At 36.4% G+C, this 17,754-nt stretch overlaps 1 protein-coding gene across 4 annotated transcripts in view; it reads left to right on the plus strand.

Moving 5' to 3' along the window:
• Positions 1-17,754, plus strand: part of Sestd1 (SEC14 and spectrin domain containing 1) — a 101,400-nt gene that overhangs the window by 25,374 nt on the left and 58,272 nt on the right. Inside the window, exons 1-3 of one of the 4 annotated variants that reach the window (XM_070019959.1) lie at positions 1,881-1,965; positions 5,120-5,158; positions 15,616-15,690. In XM_070019959.1, coding sequence (XP_069876060.1) covers positions 15,636-15,690 — 55 coding nt within the window. In that variant the 5' untranslated portion in view covers positions 1,881-1,965; positions 5,120-5,158; positions 15,616-15,635. Of the gene's footprint in view, positions 1-1,880; positions 1,966-5,119; positions 5,159-15,615; positions 15,691-17,754 lie in introns of those variants that run through there. The other 3 variants (XM_070019949.1, XM_070019975.1, XM_070019967.1) reach the window with 3 other exon arrangements.

Consider the following 17,754-nt stretch of genomic DNA (forward strand, 5'->3'; position numbering starts at 1 on the left):
CTTTTGATATGTGCCTATAAACCCCTAGGCAACAATATCCTCGAGTCATCAGCATTTTATCCAACTTATTTGCACTTACCTGCCTTATCCAGTCTTGCAATCTGCCATAGGTTAACAGATACATAAATTGAGATTGATCTATCTTTGTAACTGTGAATGTATCTGTCGTTGTCATCATCATCATCATCATCATCATCATCATCATCATCATCATCATCGTCATCATCATCAGGTAATCTGTCTGTTTATATCTTTATAGAGGCTAACAGATCCCATCTGCAGTCAATAGGCCGGAGGTCTAGGATGCTGATGGCTTAGTTAATTAAGGTTGTCAGGTAGGAAGAACTGATAGTGTAGATGGATTCTGAAGAACAAACTCTTTACTGGAGTTAATCTTATTATTGTGTCAGAATTTCAGCTGCTTGAATGAAACCCACTGACATGGATGGTAATTTGCTTTACTCTACAAATTAAATTGTTAATACCCCATAATATTATCACAGAAACCCAGATTAATGTTCAGTCAATTATCTGGGCAACCTGTGGTCCAGTTGAATTGGTGCATAAAATTAACCATCAGAGCCCTTTCAGTGCACATCACTAGGGCACCTCCCACCCTCATTTTTAAATCAATATTAAAAACTATGAATGTGTTTTTGTTTTTTTCTGTTCCATACTTTACTGCTGGGGCTCTTTTGGCCTCTTTCACTTTCCATGTTTTAGCTCTCTTCTACAGGGAGACACCTGGGTTCTGTTAGTCATGGTCTGTCTATTTATTTGCTCAATCTTAGAATATACAGGAGGTAATTCAGAACTGCTTAACACCGTAAGAAACCCATTTATTGGAATTTAGTGTTTATTTCAGTTCTTTTGTTTACAACTTGTGAGTTAGTAGTAAAAATATTGGGCTTAAAGGTTTCCTTCCTCTTTTCTCCCTCTGTTAGTGTTGTTATGATAGTCATGTGAAATACCATTAGAGGCATTTGTTTCTGTTTAATTTCCATTTGAGAAATTTTCCTCTCCTCTTCTTCTTCTTATTTTTCTTTGAGAATATGAGAAATTACACAGTTCCCAAAGTCAGAACTGTACAGAAAGATATACAAAGAGAAGTGTTAGTCATTTCCCATTTCTTCCACTGCTTCTCCAACCTGTCATTTCTTTTCTCCAACCTAGTCCACTCTCTCTTCCTGCTCTAGGAAGTTTTTCTTGTGAGTTTCTTATTTATCTAATTCATTTGTTTACTTTGCACAGATAAATGTGTATCATCTTTCCTCCTCTTTACAATTCAAAAAAGCACATGCCATGTACCTGGGGCTTGAATTCAAGGCTTGGGCACTGTCCCTGAGCTGACACTTTAGCCACTTGAGCCACAGCACTACTCCTGGCTTTTTCTGTTTATGTGGTACTGAGAAGTCGAACCCAGGGCTTCATGTATGCTTTGCATGCAATTCTACCACTAAGCCACATTCCATATTCCTGTATTCCTCATACTCTTGTACTTGCCACATTCCCAGTCCATATGCCATATACTCTCATACTTGCTGTCTGCAAACTGGAACCTGTTCTTTAAGTTCCAGTGCAAATTTTTCCATTGCAATGGTGGGAGAAGACTAGGATTTTAGTTCAAGTTATCAGGTAGGGATTTTAATCTTCCTATTCTTTGTGGTTCTCTTTGGGCCCTCAACACATTGGATAACTTTTACCGACTATGGGAAAGGCTGTCTGCTTTAGCTGTTCTTCAATCCAGTTGCTAATCTCTTCCAGAACCACTCTTAAACATATTAAAAGTAACATTTAACCAGATAGCTGGCTAAATGTTAGCTGGTAAGGTTGATAGATAAAATTTGCTGGCATACCTTTGGAACATTGCCTGTCAAGACTGCCTCCTTGAGTTGTTTGTGCCCTTAAATTCCTTCTTTGCAGTATTTTCTCATCTATCAACACTTCAGAAGTTTTTCACTTGCGGTGAGTTTATATGTGATTTTTGTTGTTGTTGTTGCTGTTGTTGTTATCGGTCATGGAGCTTGAACACTGGGCCTGGGCACTATCCCCTAGCTCTTCAACTCAAGGCTAGTGCCCTACACTTGAGTCACAGCTCCAGTTTTCTGGTGGTTAATTGGAGATAAGGGTCTCACGGATTTTCCTTGCTAAGGCTGGCTTTGAACCATGATCCTCAAATCTCAGCCTCCTGAGTAACTAGGAACCACCATTGACCGGCTTATATATGAATTTTAAGACAATTTCAGGTCTTCTGTTACTATCCTCTTCCTTCTGTGTAACTTTTCTCTTAGATCCATTTGTATTCTCTATGATAGTTTAAATGGAAGAGCTGGGGAAATGTTTGCACCAAAATGTGGTTTGTATTTTCTACTTTAATCGGTTTAAAGTTGGTAGTTTGTTTTATAATGTTGAAGGTATGGGATTTTTGTGATTTTATTTGTTCTTTGAAAAACATGTTTGAGGATTTGGATTTACATGATCACCAATAGTTCACTTAATTTTTAAGTTATGAAACTATTTGTTACTTTTTCATGGCTGTGACAGAATGCCCGACTTAAGTAACTTAAGGAAGGAAAGGTTTATTTGTCTCATGGTTTCAAAAGATAAAGCCATGTTCAGTTGGACCAGAACTTCATAACTGGGAATCTGAGGCAGAGGAAAACTGTTCACTTTCTGTGGACAGAAAGCAGAGATAAAACAGGGAGGGGCTTGTGACAAAATATCCACAAGGACCTGCCCTCTTGACCTACTTTCTGCAGCTAAGTTCTACCTCCTCAAGTTTCCAGAACCTCTCAAAATATTGTCCAGCTAAGACAAAGTAGTCAAAACATAAGCATGTGAGGAACATTTCATATTAAAACCATAACAAATATTTTTCAAATGGCATTTTCCCCTTACTGAAACACAGTAGGCATCTTAGTCCAGAATACTTTCTGTGCATTCTGCCACTCAGATGAGTTAGCATTATAGATGAAGTCTGTGTGCTTTTCTATTGTAGACAAAGCCCTCCCACACTACAGTCTTCTTCAGTAAGGATCACCCTATTTCTACTCTATGCCCTATAGGTTAACACAGAATCATTGCAATATCCATTTCCCCCTCTATCTTCACGTATTCTAAAATAGAAGAATTTCTCCTTGCTTCTAGTAATGTCAGAAATATCTTTGTTAAAAAGATGATACAATTCCTTGGCATGTAAAATCTGTAATTGAATTAAGAAGTATATTTGGGCCAGGAATAGTTTTGAGGCATATCTAGTATACACTGAGGCTCCTTGACAACACGGGGTTGATGTTTGCTTTACACTGTGAGTATCTGGACGTCATGAATAGATTGTTGAGTCAGTGGTAGACAAATACCAAGATAGATTGCTAGAAGGGAGGACATAAGGAAAAGGTATTTAGGAAGAATATTTGTCTTAGTTTTGGTCTCTTTATTTTTTTAAATCATTAAAGTTAGCGTAAGTGAGTTTAAGCTACAAGTGGTGTAGGGGAATTCTGGATTATCACTTTATTCTGAATGGCAGCCATGCTCAATTAAGGAACTAAAGCCACAGTGAGACTCAGTAAAGCAACTTGTTTTAGGTTATAAAACTAATAAGTGGCAGTTTCTATTTGACGCAGATCTATTTGCTCTTGTAAAATTGTACACTTATTAGAGCCTGTTTTCACAGAAACAGAACGTAATAGTAAGGGTACCACAGGCAGAGCCAAAGTCCCTGGAAATGGGAAATGGTCTTTGGTGCATCACTCCAGCTGGGATATTTTGTATTAGAAGTAGTAATGCCTTTCAGAAAGCTCTTTAACTTTTTGGAAATTAAACATTTGTTATGGCTTTTCATATTTATGCAGTGGAATTTGTGATGTGTGGTCCTACAAAAATGTATCTTCCACTGCAGATGTCACAGTCTCACTTCTAGAGTTAAGATGGGAAAAAATTGTACATTATTGCTTCAGTTTTTTGGAGATCCTTTTGATAGCAAAAACTTTTGTCTGTGATTATCCAAAGGGATCCAGGGTTTTCTTTATTACTCTTTTCTGGATAATAGATCAGATGATATGTCTCTCAAGTAGAGTCAGAAGTCCCATCTAAGCATTACAGGAAAAAAGTATTTATAGATCTGGAAGGAATAAAATTGAGTTGAAGATGGGTGATAGCGATTATTACAGTGAAAGTTAAGATACATTTTCAGGCAATGGAAAAATGTGCATGTAAATAATGACTTTTCCCCAAAGGTTGAAATACAGATAATGAAAACTCACTTAGATATAATTTGTGGAGGAGATGGGGAAAAACAAGTCGTTGAAGGATAAAGGTGGACCCAATGCAACTATGAGAAGTACAAGTCGTCATGTCATGTCAAAAACGAACTTTACAACTTTGGTGCGGGGGTGGGGGCGTGGGGTGGGGGGGTGAGGAGGTGGGATTGGGTGGGGGGCAGGGGGAGGTTGGGAAGGGATGTGAAGGGTAAACAAAGGAGGAGGCTGCAATGCTTGATAAGAAATGTACTCATTATCTTGCCCATGTAATTGTAACCCCTCTGTACAGTATGTTCACAAAAAATAAAAATTTAAATTTAAAAAAAAAAAGAAAAAAAGAAAACTCACTTAGAGTATATAGGTAATGTGGTCAAATTAACCATTTCTAAAAGCCTACATTTTTGGAATGCCTCAACATAAAAAAAGCTTTATAAAAATCTTTTCTTCATTATTCCAATGGCTCAAGATACTTCAAGAATTTAGTACTTTGTCCAAAGAAAGTACATGCTCTATCTGTAGTGTTACAAGTTCATAATTATCTAAGCTATTTTTTCCATCGTTTGATAATTATTCTGTTAAAAGACACCTAAATGAAAAAGCTAGCAGATCATAAGGAAAGATAACACATATTCATTGTGCATTGGCCAACTGCCAGGAGTTTACTGAGACAAACAGACAAATTCAAATGAGCCAGGCAATACCTTCTTAGGATTTCAGATTTTTTTAATTTTATTGACTAAATATTAGTTGTTAAATTTAGAACTTACTCTTAAATGTTAATACTTATAATGATCATAATTTTGGGTTCTATTTTCTAAAACAATATCAAATTTATGACATTTATATTCCTCACTAAACAGATCTGGCTGCTCTTCTGACCAACCTATTGATTATAGTGGGTGAGTATTTTAGATGTAAATTTTTTTCCCTTCTTAATGTCAATCATTAAAAAATATATGTATATATTATATTTTATGAGAGAGAGAAAGCCGAGAAAATGTTTACAGTCACAGAGAAAGGCTTTAAAAGACAGGACCAGGGCTGGGAAGGTGGCTCAATGGTAAAGTGCTTGCCTTGCATGCTTGAGGCTCTGAGTTTGATTCCTCAGCACACATAAACAGAAAAAGCCAGAAGTGGTGCTGTTGCTCAAGTGGTAGAGCACTAGCCTTGAGCTGAAGAGCTCATGAACAGCGCCCAGAGTTCAGGCCTCATGACCGACACACACACACACACAAAAGACAGGACCAGAAGTCTCCAATGTCAATGACATGGCAGGAGCTGGAATTTAGGTGACTCTCCTATCTACCATCACACCTGCTTCTTTTTAATATTGTGTTATCAGCTGTGGTCTCCTGCCTAGGCAATTTTAAATGGGGTACAAATACTCAAATTCTCTTTCACAAAGAACTTTAGATTGTGGTGGTGAATATGGGTATGTGCGGTCCATTTCTTGTCTTTTCTTTATTTTAAAATAAAAAAAAGTGCTAACCCCAAAAATACATTTTAAGGGATTACAGTTTCCTTTTTACACTATTGGTATGCTTAAAAATTTAATCATTTTTAATTGCATCATGGACACTTTCAAACAATCAGAAACATAGGAAATATAATAGGAAGCCCTATCTACCTATCACCTACTTCAAACAGTTATTTCAAATGGCCAGGCTTATTGCAGGAATATCATCCTTTCCCAAATCCCAGTACTGGTCTACTTGTTCATGAAAATTCATGTGTGGAGACTTAATCCCATGGTACCAGTATTTGGAGGCATGGCTTTGGGGGTGATTGAGACATGAAGGAATGGGGATTGTCACTCTTACAGAAAGACTGCAATTAAGAGAAGTATTCTTTCTTGCTGTTGTATTCTGCCATGTGAAGCTATGAAGATAATGGCACATAGGAGTGCCTTCACCAGATAGTGAATTGGCTGGTACCTTGATCTTAATTAAGACTTTCCTCCAGCTTCCAGAACTATGAGAAATAAATCTACTTTTTATAAGCTACCCATTCTTAGATATTGTATTGTAGCACCTTGAGCAAACTAGGACATCAGATGTATTTCATTGAAGTCTATATGTCACTAAAAGATAAGGGATTCTTTAAAAACATAACCTTAACATTTTCAAGAGTGTACAGTGTTTAAAGAGATTTGTCTTTGCAGCTGCAGTATGTTCTAATTATAGTGGAAGTCAGAGAGATAAATTGCTAAGCATATGCAGTTCAGTTTATAGACTTTCTGGAGCATATTGCTTACAGATTTTTAGGTTTTTAAAATTCTTAAAATGTACACCATTTTCATCCAGATTTTCCTGATTTTAAAATGTACAATTCTGTTGCTTATTTAAAAATGTTGCAGCTCTATTAAGGTAAAATTTATATATTATGAAATTCACTTATTTTTATTATCTTTAAGTACTTGTACAAAGGATTATAATTCAACATGTCAATTTATGAGTACAATACCTCTTGATCAATATCACCTATTTTAATTATACTATCCAGTGAAATGATGAAAAAGTTGTAGTAGATGATCTATGGTTCCAACTCTGATTTATAAATTTGTTTACTTCTATATGACTTTGGGCATATTGATTTTCTTTGACTTGATTTTCTCATCAGATAAAATGTGACATTAATAGAATTGTATGGAGATATTGATAGAATCATATATAAGTATGAGATTATATTCTTGGAGCAGAAAAAAGTATCTGTACATGGTACTTGTAATAATGTTGGGACTGTTTTAGTCTGTTGGACCAAGAATGTATTAAGAATTTCTTCAGTGTGGTCTAGGTGGAGTCAATGGTATTAAACTACTAATTAGTAAACCAGTAATTATGGAGGAAGGAAAGCTTAACTATTAATAGTAGATGCCATCTATTGAATGTTTACTGTTTTAGAGTATAGTAGACATTGTTTATACAAGTTAACACACGTAGTTGTCAACCTATGGGCTGATGATGATTCCTTAAAAGAAAGTAAAGAAATTGCCCCCAAACCACCTAGCAAGTCAGTGACCGGTGGAGAGTTGTATTGTGATTCTAAAACTACGATTATTACTACTGAATTGTCTTTCAGAGCAAACAGCTCTTGGAAATAGAGAATCTTATGGCTGAAAGAGCTTCAGCCAGGGACACTGTTGCTTGGGAAAGATAGCTAATATTGCTAACAATCTTTATTAGGAGTGAAAGGAGTGATTATGCTATATTTGATTTCACCTATGTGTCCTTTGTTACTTTAATCTAATAGTGAAGTGGCATTTCAGTTATTGGACAAAATAAGTATCTGTAGTGTGTTTAGTATTCTTTGGTAGTTTTACCACAAACAACAACATATACCTGTTTTGGTTTTTTTGTGCCAGTCCAAGGGGCTTGTGCTCAGGGCCTAGGTACTGTCTCTGAGCTTTTGTACTCCAGTCTAATGCTCTAACACTTGAGCCAAAGCTCCACTTTAGGCTGTCTATAAGGGAGTCCAGAAGAAGCTTTTTCCTCCTAGAATTCTATCAGTATGATTTGCTTTTCTAAAAGAAAATATTCATTATCCCTTTTTGTTTTGTTAAATGAGTGACCACACTCTTAAGGATTTGATAACAAAAGTCCAAGATTTGGGCTGGGAAGGTAGCTCAGTGGTAGAGTGCTTGCCTTGCATGCATGAGACCCTGGGTTCGATTCCTTAGCACCACCTAAGTAGAAAAAGCCAGAAGTGGCACTGTGGTGCAAGTGATAGAGCAGTAGCCTTGAGCTGAAGAGCTGAGGGACAGTGCCTGGGTCCAGAGTTAAAGCCCCATAACTGACAAAAAAAGAATCCAAGATTTAAAAAAATTCGTGCAGTTAAGGAATTTTTGAATCTACACTTTAAAAAAATGGAGGTTTCCATCTGGCAAGTGTTAGTAGAATTGCTAGACTTCCTTCCTCTTCTGACTTTGTAGATAATAGTGGCTGTGGCTCTGTGGAAAAGGAACAGAGAAGAGGCCATGGAAAGGTAGTTGGCTTATTGGTAGTTTTGGGAAAGGTTTCCAAGTGGTAGGCTATTATTACTGTTAGCAGCAGACTTTATTTTTTGATGTTGTACAGTGTAAAATGTTTAATGTCCTACTATATTCGTTAATGTAAAATTACATTTCAGGATAAATTGAAGGCATTTTCATAGAAAACTTAAGATTCAAAGTTGCTTTCTCTTTTTCTTCTTACTGTTTTCTTCATTTCTACTCCATCATGGAATATGCTGGGTCTGATTGGTAAAATTGGTATTGTGTGGTGATACTTGAACTTTGAAATTTATTAGAAGAGTTGTTATGATTTTGGCCGGTTCTGTATTTTGCAAAAAGTTAGCCATTGATTTACCATTTTAATTTTTATTTAGTTACATTTTACTTTTTATTGCTATTATAAAGGTGATATACAAAGGGGTTACAGTTACATAAGTCATATAATGAATATATTTCTTTTGGACAATGTCACCCCTACCTTTTCTCTCTCCCAGTTTTTCCCTCCCATTCCCACCACAAGTTGTATCATTAATTTTCAACATAGTGTCAGTGAGTAACACTGACGCAGTTTACCATTTTTATTTTAATCTTTTGAGTACATTGTTCTTTCATTTAAAAATGCAGATTAATCATCATACACAAAAATTACATGGATTTTATACTGTTGTTCCACTTTATTGATGTATTAGCCTGAAGTTGAGTAATTGCTTCCACAGAACTTTATATATTGATATATAGAGTGGTGATGAATGCTGTATGTGTGCTTGTGTTTGTTTTAACCTCCAAGATTGCTCCTATTCTCTGACAATAGTTGAAAGTATTTCTAATAGGAATTTAAGTATAGCTATACTTCAGTATTTATCTGGAAATGCAAGGCAAGAAAGCCTGTGTTCTGATTTTGTTCTTTACCATTGTGTGTCTACATGATGTAGATTTATGAGAGATGATGTAGTTAGCCGTAGGCAATCCTAATGGGTTTTCACTGATTGTTAAAAATGCTCTTTGAAGAATATAAGTGAATTTTCCAAGTAAACTGGTTGATTTATACTTACTGAGAGAGGACTTCCTGTGCACCACTTGTAGCATCAATTATAATCTCTTTTAAAGTGTAATTTGCTCAGCCTTGATTAAAAGGCCTGTAATCGTCTTTTCTGACTCAGCACATCCTCTGCTGCCCTCTAATGGTTGCCCATCCACAGCACCCATTACTCCCCGTGTATCCTAAGTGGACTGGGCCTCTCTCCAGCCTGCAAACAGCTATGTGTGTTGGAACATTGAGAGGAGCTGCTTTGAGCAAAACCATGTGTATGATTCCTCCAAATGTTGGCATTTGGGTAGTTAGAGTAAGGTTAGGATTTCAAGATTAAGTGTTTTTGCCCTATTATTGGTCATATGCTTGTTCACATTACACATACATACACATAGGCTCACATATGTAGGTTCAACAAGCCTTTTCTTGTGAAAAGTGGTGATCTATCCCAGTGGAATGACTATGAACTGGTATCTATGTGTTAACATTGTATCATGGATATAGTGGGTAGATTGTTGTATTTTACAAGATCTTCCTTTATTTCATGTATTTTGTATTATCAATTTTAATTTGACATAGTATTTAAATAACTAGATAAACATTTCTTTCTTATGGTGGCTATGCTTAACACTTGAAATCCAAAAAAGAATATTTTTTGAAAAACTATATTTAAGCTAGTAATATAGTACTCATTTTTATTACCCATCTCCAGTGGAACAATGGAAGAAACTGAAAGGAAGAAGAGTGTAGATGTTCTCATCTGCTGCTTAATGGGATTAAGTGTGACTAGATTTAATTTTGAAGTGTGACTAGGGTTTTATTTTATTTTATGGTAACATACTTTAAAAAAAAACATGAAATGATCAGGCACAGTCCACTAAGCTCTTGGTTTTGCTTTCACTTCCTATTTCAATCAAATTTCTTTGTTGACTAAAATAGAATCTTTCTGTAGTTAACTTAGCAGTAGAGGGATTTATTAGCAGGGTCTTGTGTAATTTACCAAATGAGAACTATGGAAGTATAGGCTCAAAAAATAGGAACAAAAAGCAGCTCAGAATTTGTGCGCATAATCAGATAGGAAAAATCTAGGTAATAAGTCAGTGACTAAGTGACTTCTATATGTGTTTTATTCCTTTAAGTTTGAAATTCAGATCAGCTATTTTCTTGATTCTAGTTTTTAGAGTCAAGGGATCAAAAATAATTTTATAAAAAATCATAGGTATTATTTACCATCTGTGATGGTATTTCCATTGATGATGTAAATATATTGGTGGACTGCTAGTGCCTTAACATGAACCAAAACAGGATATAATTTTATCTGTATATAAACATTATTGTTTTGAACTGAGATACTTCTTAGTGTACTTGTGTGTGGGTTTGCTTCATACTGTCCAATTTTGCAGCTTGTCAGACACCTATGGAATGTCTTTCAATTCAAGTCACTTTAACTCAATTTACTTCATTCACTTCAGTCTAATTCAGTCTAGTTCAGTTTGGTTCTGGCACTGAGTACCAGAGCTGATGCTTACACTAAAGGGGATCTATCTCACACAACTGACCTCACTTTGGGTGTCAATAGTATGTGTTGAGCCCCAAAATCAATTCATTTCTGTCAAAATTGGCTACAAATTGGGGTTCTCAAGACTGACACCTTCCTTGGGGTTGATAATTCATTAGATAAGAACGATACGTAGAGCAAGGTATTGAAGGGAATCATGGAGCCTACAGCACCCTCTAAATGTGCCACCTTTCTAGGACCTTCATGTATTTGCTGCTTGAAAGATCTCAAGTTTTTTTTTTTAATTTAAATTTTATTTTATTTTATTTGAGAGCATACTGTACAGAGGGGTTACAATTACATGGGCAGGATAATGCATACATTTCTTACCAAGCATTGCAGCCTCCTCCTTTGTTTACCCTTCACCTCCCTTCCCAGCCTCCCCCCTCCCCCCCACCCAATCATACCCCCCCCCCACACCGACATTGTAAAGCTTGCTTTGACATGACATTTTGTAATTCTCCTTGTTGCAACAGGTCCACCTGAATCCTTAAACGACTTGTTTGTCCCCATCTCCTCCACATGTTATACTGACATCAAATAAAGTGAAAGCGGGTGTTACACTGTGGGGGAGGGACATACAAAGCAACAAAGAAATAATCTTATAAATGCGTTAGAAACACATGCATGAAAGAAACGAAAACATTAAAATACATATTTAAGAGTTCGTTTTCCTAACATCACATTATCTGACCTTTTCCGCTTGACTCAGACCTATACTAGATATTGCAAATAAGGGAAACCATGGGACCTATGTTTCTTTGGGCCTGGCTTACTTCACTTAATATAATTTTTTCCAAGCCTTTCCATTTCCTAACAAATGGGGAAATGTCATTCTTTCTGATGGAGGCATAGAATTCCATTGTGTATATATACCACATTTTCTTGATCCATTCATCTACTGAGGGGCTTCTGGGTTGGTTCCATATCTTAGCTATGGTAAATAATGCTGCAGAGCTCCCCTATGACCCAGCAATCCCACTTTTGGGCATTTACCCAAATGATCACAAACAAGACCATACTAAAGCTACCAGCACAACTATGTTTATCACAGCATTGTTTACCATAGCTAAGATATGGAACCAACCCAAATGCCCCTCAGTAGATGAATGGATCAAGAAAATGTGGTATATATATACACAATGCAATTCCATGCTTCTATCAGAAAGAATGACCTTGCCCTATTTGTTACGAAAAGGAAAGACTTGGAGAAAATGATATTAAGTGAAATAAGCCAGGCCCAATGAAACATAGGTCCCATGGTTTCCCTTATTTGCAGTAACTAGTATATGAGACACGCAGAAAAGATCAGAAAAGATGATATCAGGCAAAATGAACCCAAGTTAAGGACACAAGTGTTTTCTTTTTCTTTCTTGCTATTGTTTCTAATGTATTTATAAGGTGATATTTTTGTTGCTTTGTATGTCCCTCCCCATGGTATAATCCCTATTTTCAGTGTATTTGATGTTGGATGTTGGTATAATTTGTGGAGGGAAAGGGAAAAACAAATTGTTTAAATAGGGATACAGGTGGACCCATTGCAACAATAAGATGTACAATATGCTATGTCAAAAAACGAACTTTACAACTTTGGCAGTGGTGTTGGGGATGTAGTCGTGGAGATGGAAGGGCAGGGGTGATAGGGGAAAAACAAAGGAGGAGGCAACAATGCTTGATAAGAAATGTACTCATTACCTTGTTCATGTAATTGTAACCCCTCTCTACGGTATTTTCACAATAAAAAAACTTATTTTAAAATTAAAAAAAAAAAAGAAAGATCTCAAGTTGTATTATGTAGGCATGAGTGGTTAAATCACTGGCCACAGGTGATTGACTCAGTCTCCAGCCTCTCTCACCTCCTCAGAATTTGGGAGAGTAGGGCTGAAAATTCTAAGCTTCTAACTAAAGTTTGTTGTTCTTATAACATACTTCATCTTGGGCTTGTCTGGATATTCCCCGAAAAGTCACTTTATCAGCCCAGGTTCTAATAGGATAATAAAGTATATTTCCATCAGGAGATTCCTAGAAGTTTGTGTAGTCTCAGATCTCAGTCTCCTGCATAGCTAGAATTACAGGTGTGAACTCAGAAGGCTGAGGTATAAATATCACTGTTTGAAGCCAGCTTGAGCAGGAAAGTTCATGAGAAGTAGAGCTGTGGCTCAAATGATAAACCACTAGCCTACAGCAAAAAAGCTCAGGGACAGTGCCTAGGCCCTGAGTTCAAGTCCCAGGATCAGCGCGTGTGCACGCGCGCGCGCACACACACACACACACACACACACACACACACACACACATCCCTTTTTAGTTTAGAGCTCTATATTTAAATAGCTTGTTATCATCAGATATTTTCAGAGCTGTTTTATTGGTAAGCTGATAGTGTGATGTGAAATTGCCTTTATGGAACAACATTGCCTGTTTGTGAAGCTTTTTTCTCACCTAATAAGCTCTGTGATTTTTGAGACAGTGTTTAACTTCTCTGATTCTTCTGTTAAATAGAGGTAATAGTTGTATTTTCCTCAGAAACACTGGGAAGACTTAAGTATGTTAACCCAAAAATATCATTTATGATAGGGAATGGTTCTGGTAACCACTTGATAAATGCTAATTATCATAACCATTATTTTTACCATTTCCTATCATCATTTTCCAACTTTAAATCAGATTTCCTATAAACTGGCCGAAGGAGAATGGAACCAAGACAGGAATCTAAGCTTTCTGGGTTCTTGCTTGTTGGATAGCTCATAGAGTCAAAATATTGATGTAGAGACCTGACACACCAGTTTTAGATAAAAGATATAAAATTGGAAGCATTCCTCTTGTATTCCTAGTACCATTTAGCTAGTCTGATTTATAACAAAAATGAATGAACAATATTCAAACAAATACTTAAGAAATTAAACTTGAAGAAAAAAGTTTGTTTCATACACAGGTGCAAACAGTGATTATTTTAATTGGACACACAAAGCTGTAAAATAACATACAGTCAGTTTAAAAATTAAGATTTCTAGCCGGGCGCTGGTGGCTCACGCCTGTAATCCTAGCTACTCAGGAGGCTGAGATCTGAGGATCGTGGTTCAAAGCCAGCCCGGGCAAGAAAGACCATGAGACTCCTATCTCCAATAAACCACCAGAAAACCGGAAGTGGCTCTGTGGCTCAAGTGGTAGAGCGCTCGCCTTGAGCTGAAGAGCTGAGGGACAGCGCCCAGGCCCAGAGTTCAAGCCCCACGACCGACAAAAAAAAAAAAAAAAAAATTAAGATTTCTGTTTTCAAGACAACATTTTTTTTGCAAGGCAGGGCTGTGACTTGGGTGCTCAACTCCAGCTGATAACACAGTGCTTGAAATGGGATGGGTCCATAACAGGTGTTTGCTGAATAAGTCATATAAAGAGTCATAACTTCCACTCCACTTGGAAATTGTTTCCAGAGAGCATACATTGACTAGTACACTCTAAAGAACTGTCCTATGTCATGGCAGTGTGACATGCTTTAGAGGAAGGTATAAAATGTGATAGAGCATAATCTCAGACATGAAGCTAAGTGTAAGAGGATAATATAATTGAGCTTTTGATTAGCTTATTTTGTTTTAAAGGTTCTGCTGCCCTCAGAACCTGATTTAGTAATATATAGGGATGGCCCAGGCTTTATATATCTACCATGTTGGAGCCTCTGTTTAAGGGAAACTGCCTTGCCTTTTGAACTTGCTACATATGTATGTACTTTTTGTGTTTATCTATATACCCTGGCTCTGAACAGTGGACCATGGAAAGCAAAACCAAGAATAATTCCTTCTGGCATGGAACAAAAAGATGAATTGAACCAATGAGATATTTTCCCCTGGAGAATTAAAAATTGTAGCATATGAGATATGGAGGTAGCTAAGAGTGGGAACAAAATGGAAACAGTATAATAGGAAGTACCTTAAAATAACACAAAGGTCAAATGTGTTATTATGTGGTATGGGGAGCAAAAATATGAGAATTCAAAACATGCTTGCAATAGCAGAACAGAAGGAATCAAGTATTTGGGATGAAGCTATGTAATTAGTAAGGAAAGCAATGGGATATTAATTGACTCAGTAGACTTTTCCACAAATAATACATTGAGGCACTGCTGTGTACTAGACAGTATTGTTGCCCACAAGTATTACTCTGAGAAATAATTAAGCCAGTGATTCTTAACCAGCTGTGATTTTTGCCTACTAGATATCATCTGGTGTTGTCTGGAACCATTTTGGCTGTCAGGACTGATCAAGGGAGAGGCAAGGGAGGTTCCACAGAGAGCTCCCTTATGACCCAGCAATCCCATTTTTGAGCATTTACCCAAACAATCACAAATAAGTCTATACTAAAGCTACCAGCACAACTATGTTCATCACAGCATTATTTACCATAGCTAAGATATGGAACCAACCCAGATGCCTGCCCTTCAGTAGATGAATGGATCAAGAAAATGTGGTACACACCACACACACACACACACACACACACACACACACACACACACGAATTCTATTCACACACACACACACACATACACACACACACACACACACACACACACGAATTCTATTCCTCTAATGATATTTAATAGGTGGAGACTAGGGTTCCTGCTAACTGATTCACAATGTACAAGGCAAGTTCCTACAAAAATCATTTATCTGGCTCAAAATACCAGTAGTTCTCAAATTGAAAAACCCTGGCACAAACCATCATGAAAACACTTTTTCAGACAATAATTGTTATCTTGTAGTTGACATTTACCTTTCTGTGTTTTCAGAAGTAAAGAAGTGAAGTGAAATGGAGGCCTCAGTAATATTGCCCATATTGAAGAAAAAACTAGCCTTCCTTTCAGGTATGTTTCTGAAATGCAAACTGTTTGATATGTTTAGGATATAAACTTATTTAAACTCTGATAAATTTGACAGACATGCATTATTTTTTTCTGTGATGTTTTTCAAAGGCATTTCCTTTAATAGAATGGGACAACAGTGAGCTATTATTTCTGGTTCTGCCTGACCATTTAAATTCTATCCTGTAATTTGATTAAAATGACCTCTACAAGGTAGATGTTATATTTCTCTCATCTTAAGTAGAAGGTAATAATTAATAATTGACTAGCAGGCATCTAAGTAATTGTTGTTTGAATCAGTAATTAGTCATAATTAGCCCCTGACTTCCATGTTCTTAGGAGAAAGCCTAAGTACACAGGAGGATTGTGACGTATCAGTTATTCTTCACTGTTGGAAGTTGGCTGCATGTATCTGACCTTATTTTTACTTCTTAACATCAAGTATGTATTAGCTTAGGCACGGAGAAGCTGTGAGACATTCTACTGGTTTAATGCAGTGGTATGGGACACTGGAGTAGCAAATTTCATGAAATTCAGGCTGAAATTGAGTAAATCTATACATCATAATTGACATTATGGCCCTGCCAACTTAGGGTTGTTTGGATTTTATTACCTTTTCCTTTGTAATTCTGTTTAGGTCTCTTTGTTATAATTGTTTGATAATACTAATTGTCTTGATAATACTAATTTTTTTCTCCTCAAAATATTATATTATAAACTGACATTGTTGTTTCATGTACAAGAAATAAGAAATTGAATTGCCTTAGTATTATTATGTATTTTATTTGTATTTTCTTTACCTTTCTCCTTACAGATTGGCATTTATATTTTCTATTCTTTTTTCATTTTATTTATTTTTTATATATGTTTTCTGTTGTAAAAATACTGTACAGAGGGGTTACAGTTATGTAAGGTAATGAGTACATTTCCTATCCAGCATTGTTACCTCCTCCTTTGTTTTTTCCCTACCATCCTTCTCACCCTACCTCCCCAACTCCTCCTTCCCCTGCCTCCTGAAGTTGTAAAGTTCATTTTCAACATAGTGTCTTCTACATCTCATTGTTACAATGGGTCAAGCTGTATCCTTATTTCAGCATTTTGTTATTTCCCTTCCCTTCCCCAAATTATAAAAAGGTATATAAGATGCAGGGCACCTACACCAAATACAGTGAAAGCAGGGGTTATACCAGGGGGGAAAAACATACAAAGCAACACAAAAATCACATGGTATATTGTAAGTATGTTAGAAACAATAGCAAGAAAAAAAACCCACTTGTGTCCCTATCTTAGGGTTCATTTTGTTTAACATTATCTTATCTGGTCATATGTAAATAGCTTTTGACGTTTTCTGCCTTTCACAGATATATACTAGTTATTGCAAATAAGGGAAACCATGGGACCTATATTTCTTTGGGTGTGGCTTACTTCACTTAATATAATTTTTTCCACGTCTTTCCATTTCCTGACAAATGGGGCGATGCCACTCTTTCTGATGGAGACATAGAATTCCATTATATATATATATTATATATATATAATATATATATAATGGAATTTACATATATATATATATCACATTTTCTTGATCCATTCATCTACTGAGAGGCATCTGGGTTGGCTCCATATCTTAGCTATGGTAAATAATGCTGCAATAAACATAGTTGTACTGGTAGCTTTAATATGGCCTTGTTTGTGATCATTTGGGTAAATGCCCAAAAGTGGGATTGCTGGTCATAGGTGTAGTCTTTTGAGGAACCTCCATACTGCCTTCCAGAGTGGTTGAACAATTTTACACTCCCGCCAACAGTGCCAATGTAGCCTTCTGTCCACATCCCCTCCAGCATCTGTTGTTATTAGAGTTCTTGATTATAGCCATTGTAATTGGGGTGAGGTGGAATCTCAATGTTGTTTTGATTTGCATTTCTTTTATGGCTAGAGAAGTTGAGCATTTCTTCATGTGTCTATTGGCCATTCTTATTTACTCTTCAGAGAAGTTTCTCTTTAAGTCTTTAGCCCACTTATTTATTGGGCAGTTGTTTCTTTGAGGATTTGTTGTTTGGGGATTTA

Source organism: Dipodomys merriami, unplaced genomic scaffold, assembly GCF_024711535.1.
Source record: "Dipodomys merriami isolate MVZ:Mamm:240054 unplaced genomic scaffold, mDipMer1.0.p SCAF_1, whole genome shotgun sequence".
Classification (NCBI taxonomy): Eukaryota; Metazoa; Chordata; class Mammalia; order Rodentia; family Heteromyidae; genus Dipodomys; species Dipodomys merriami.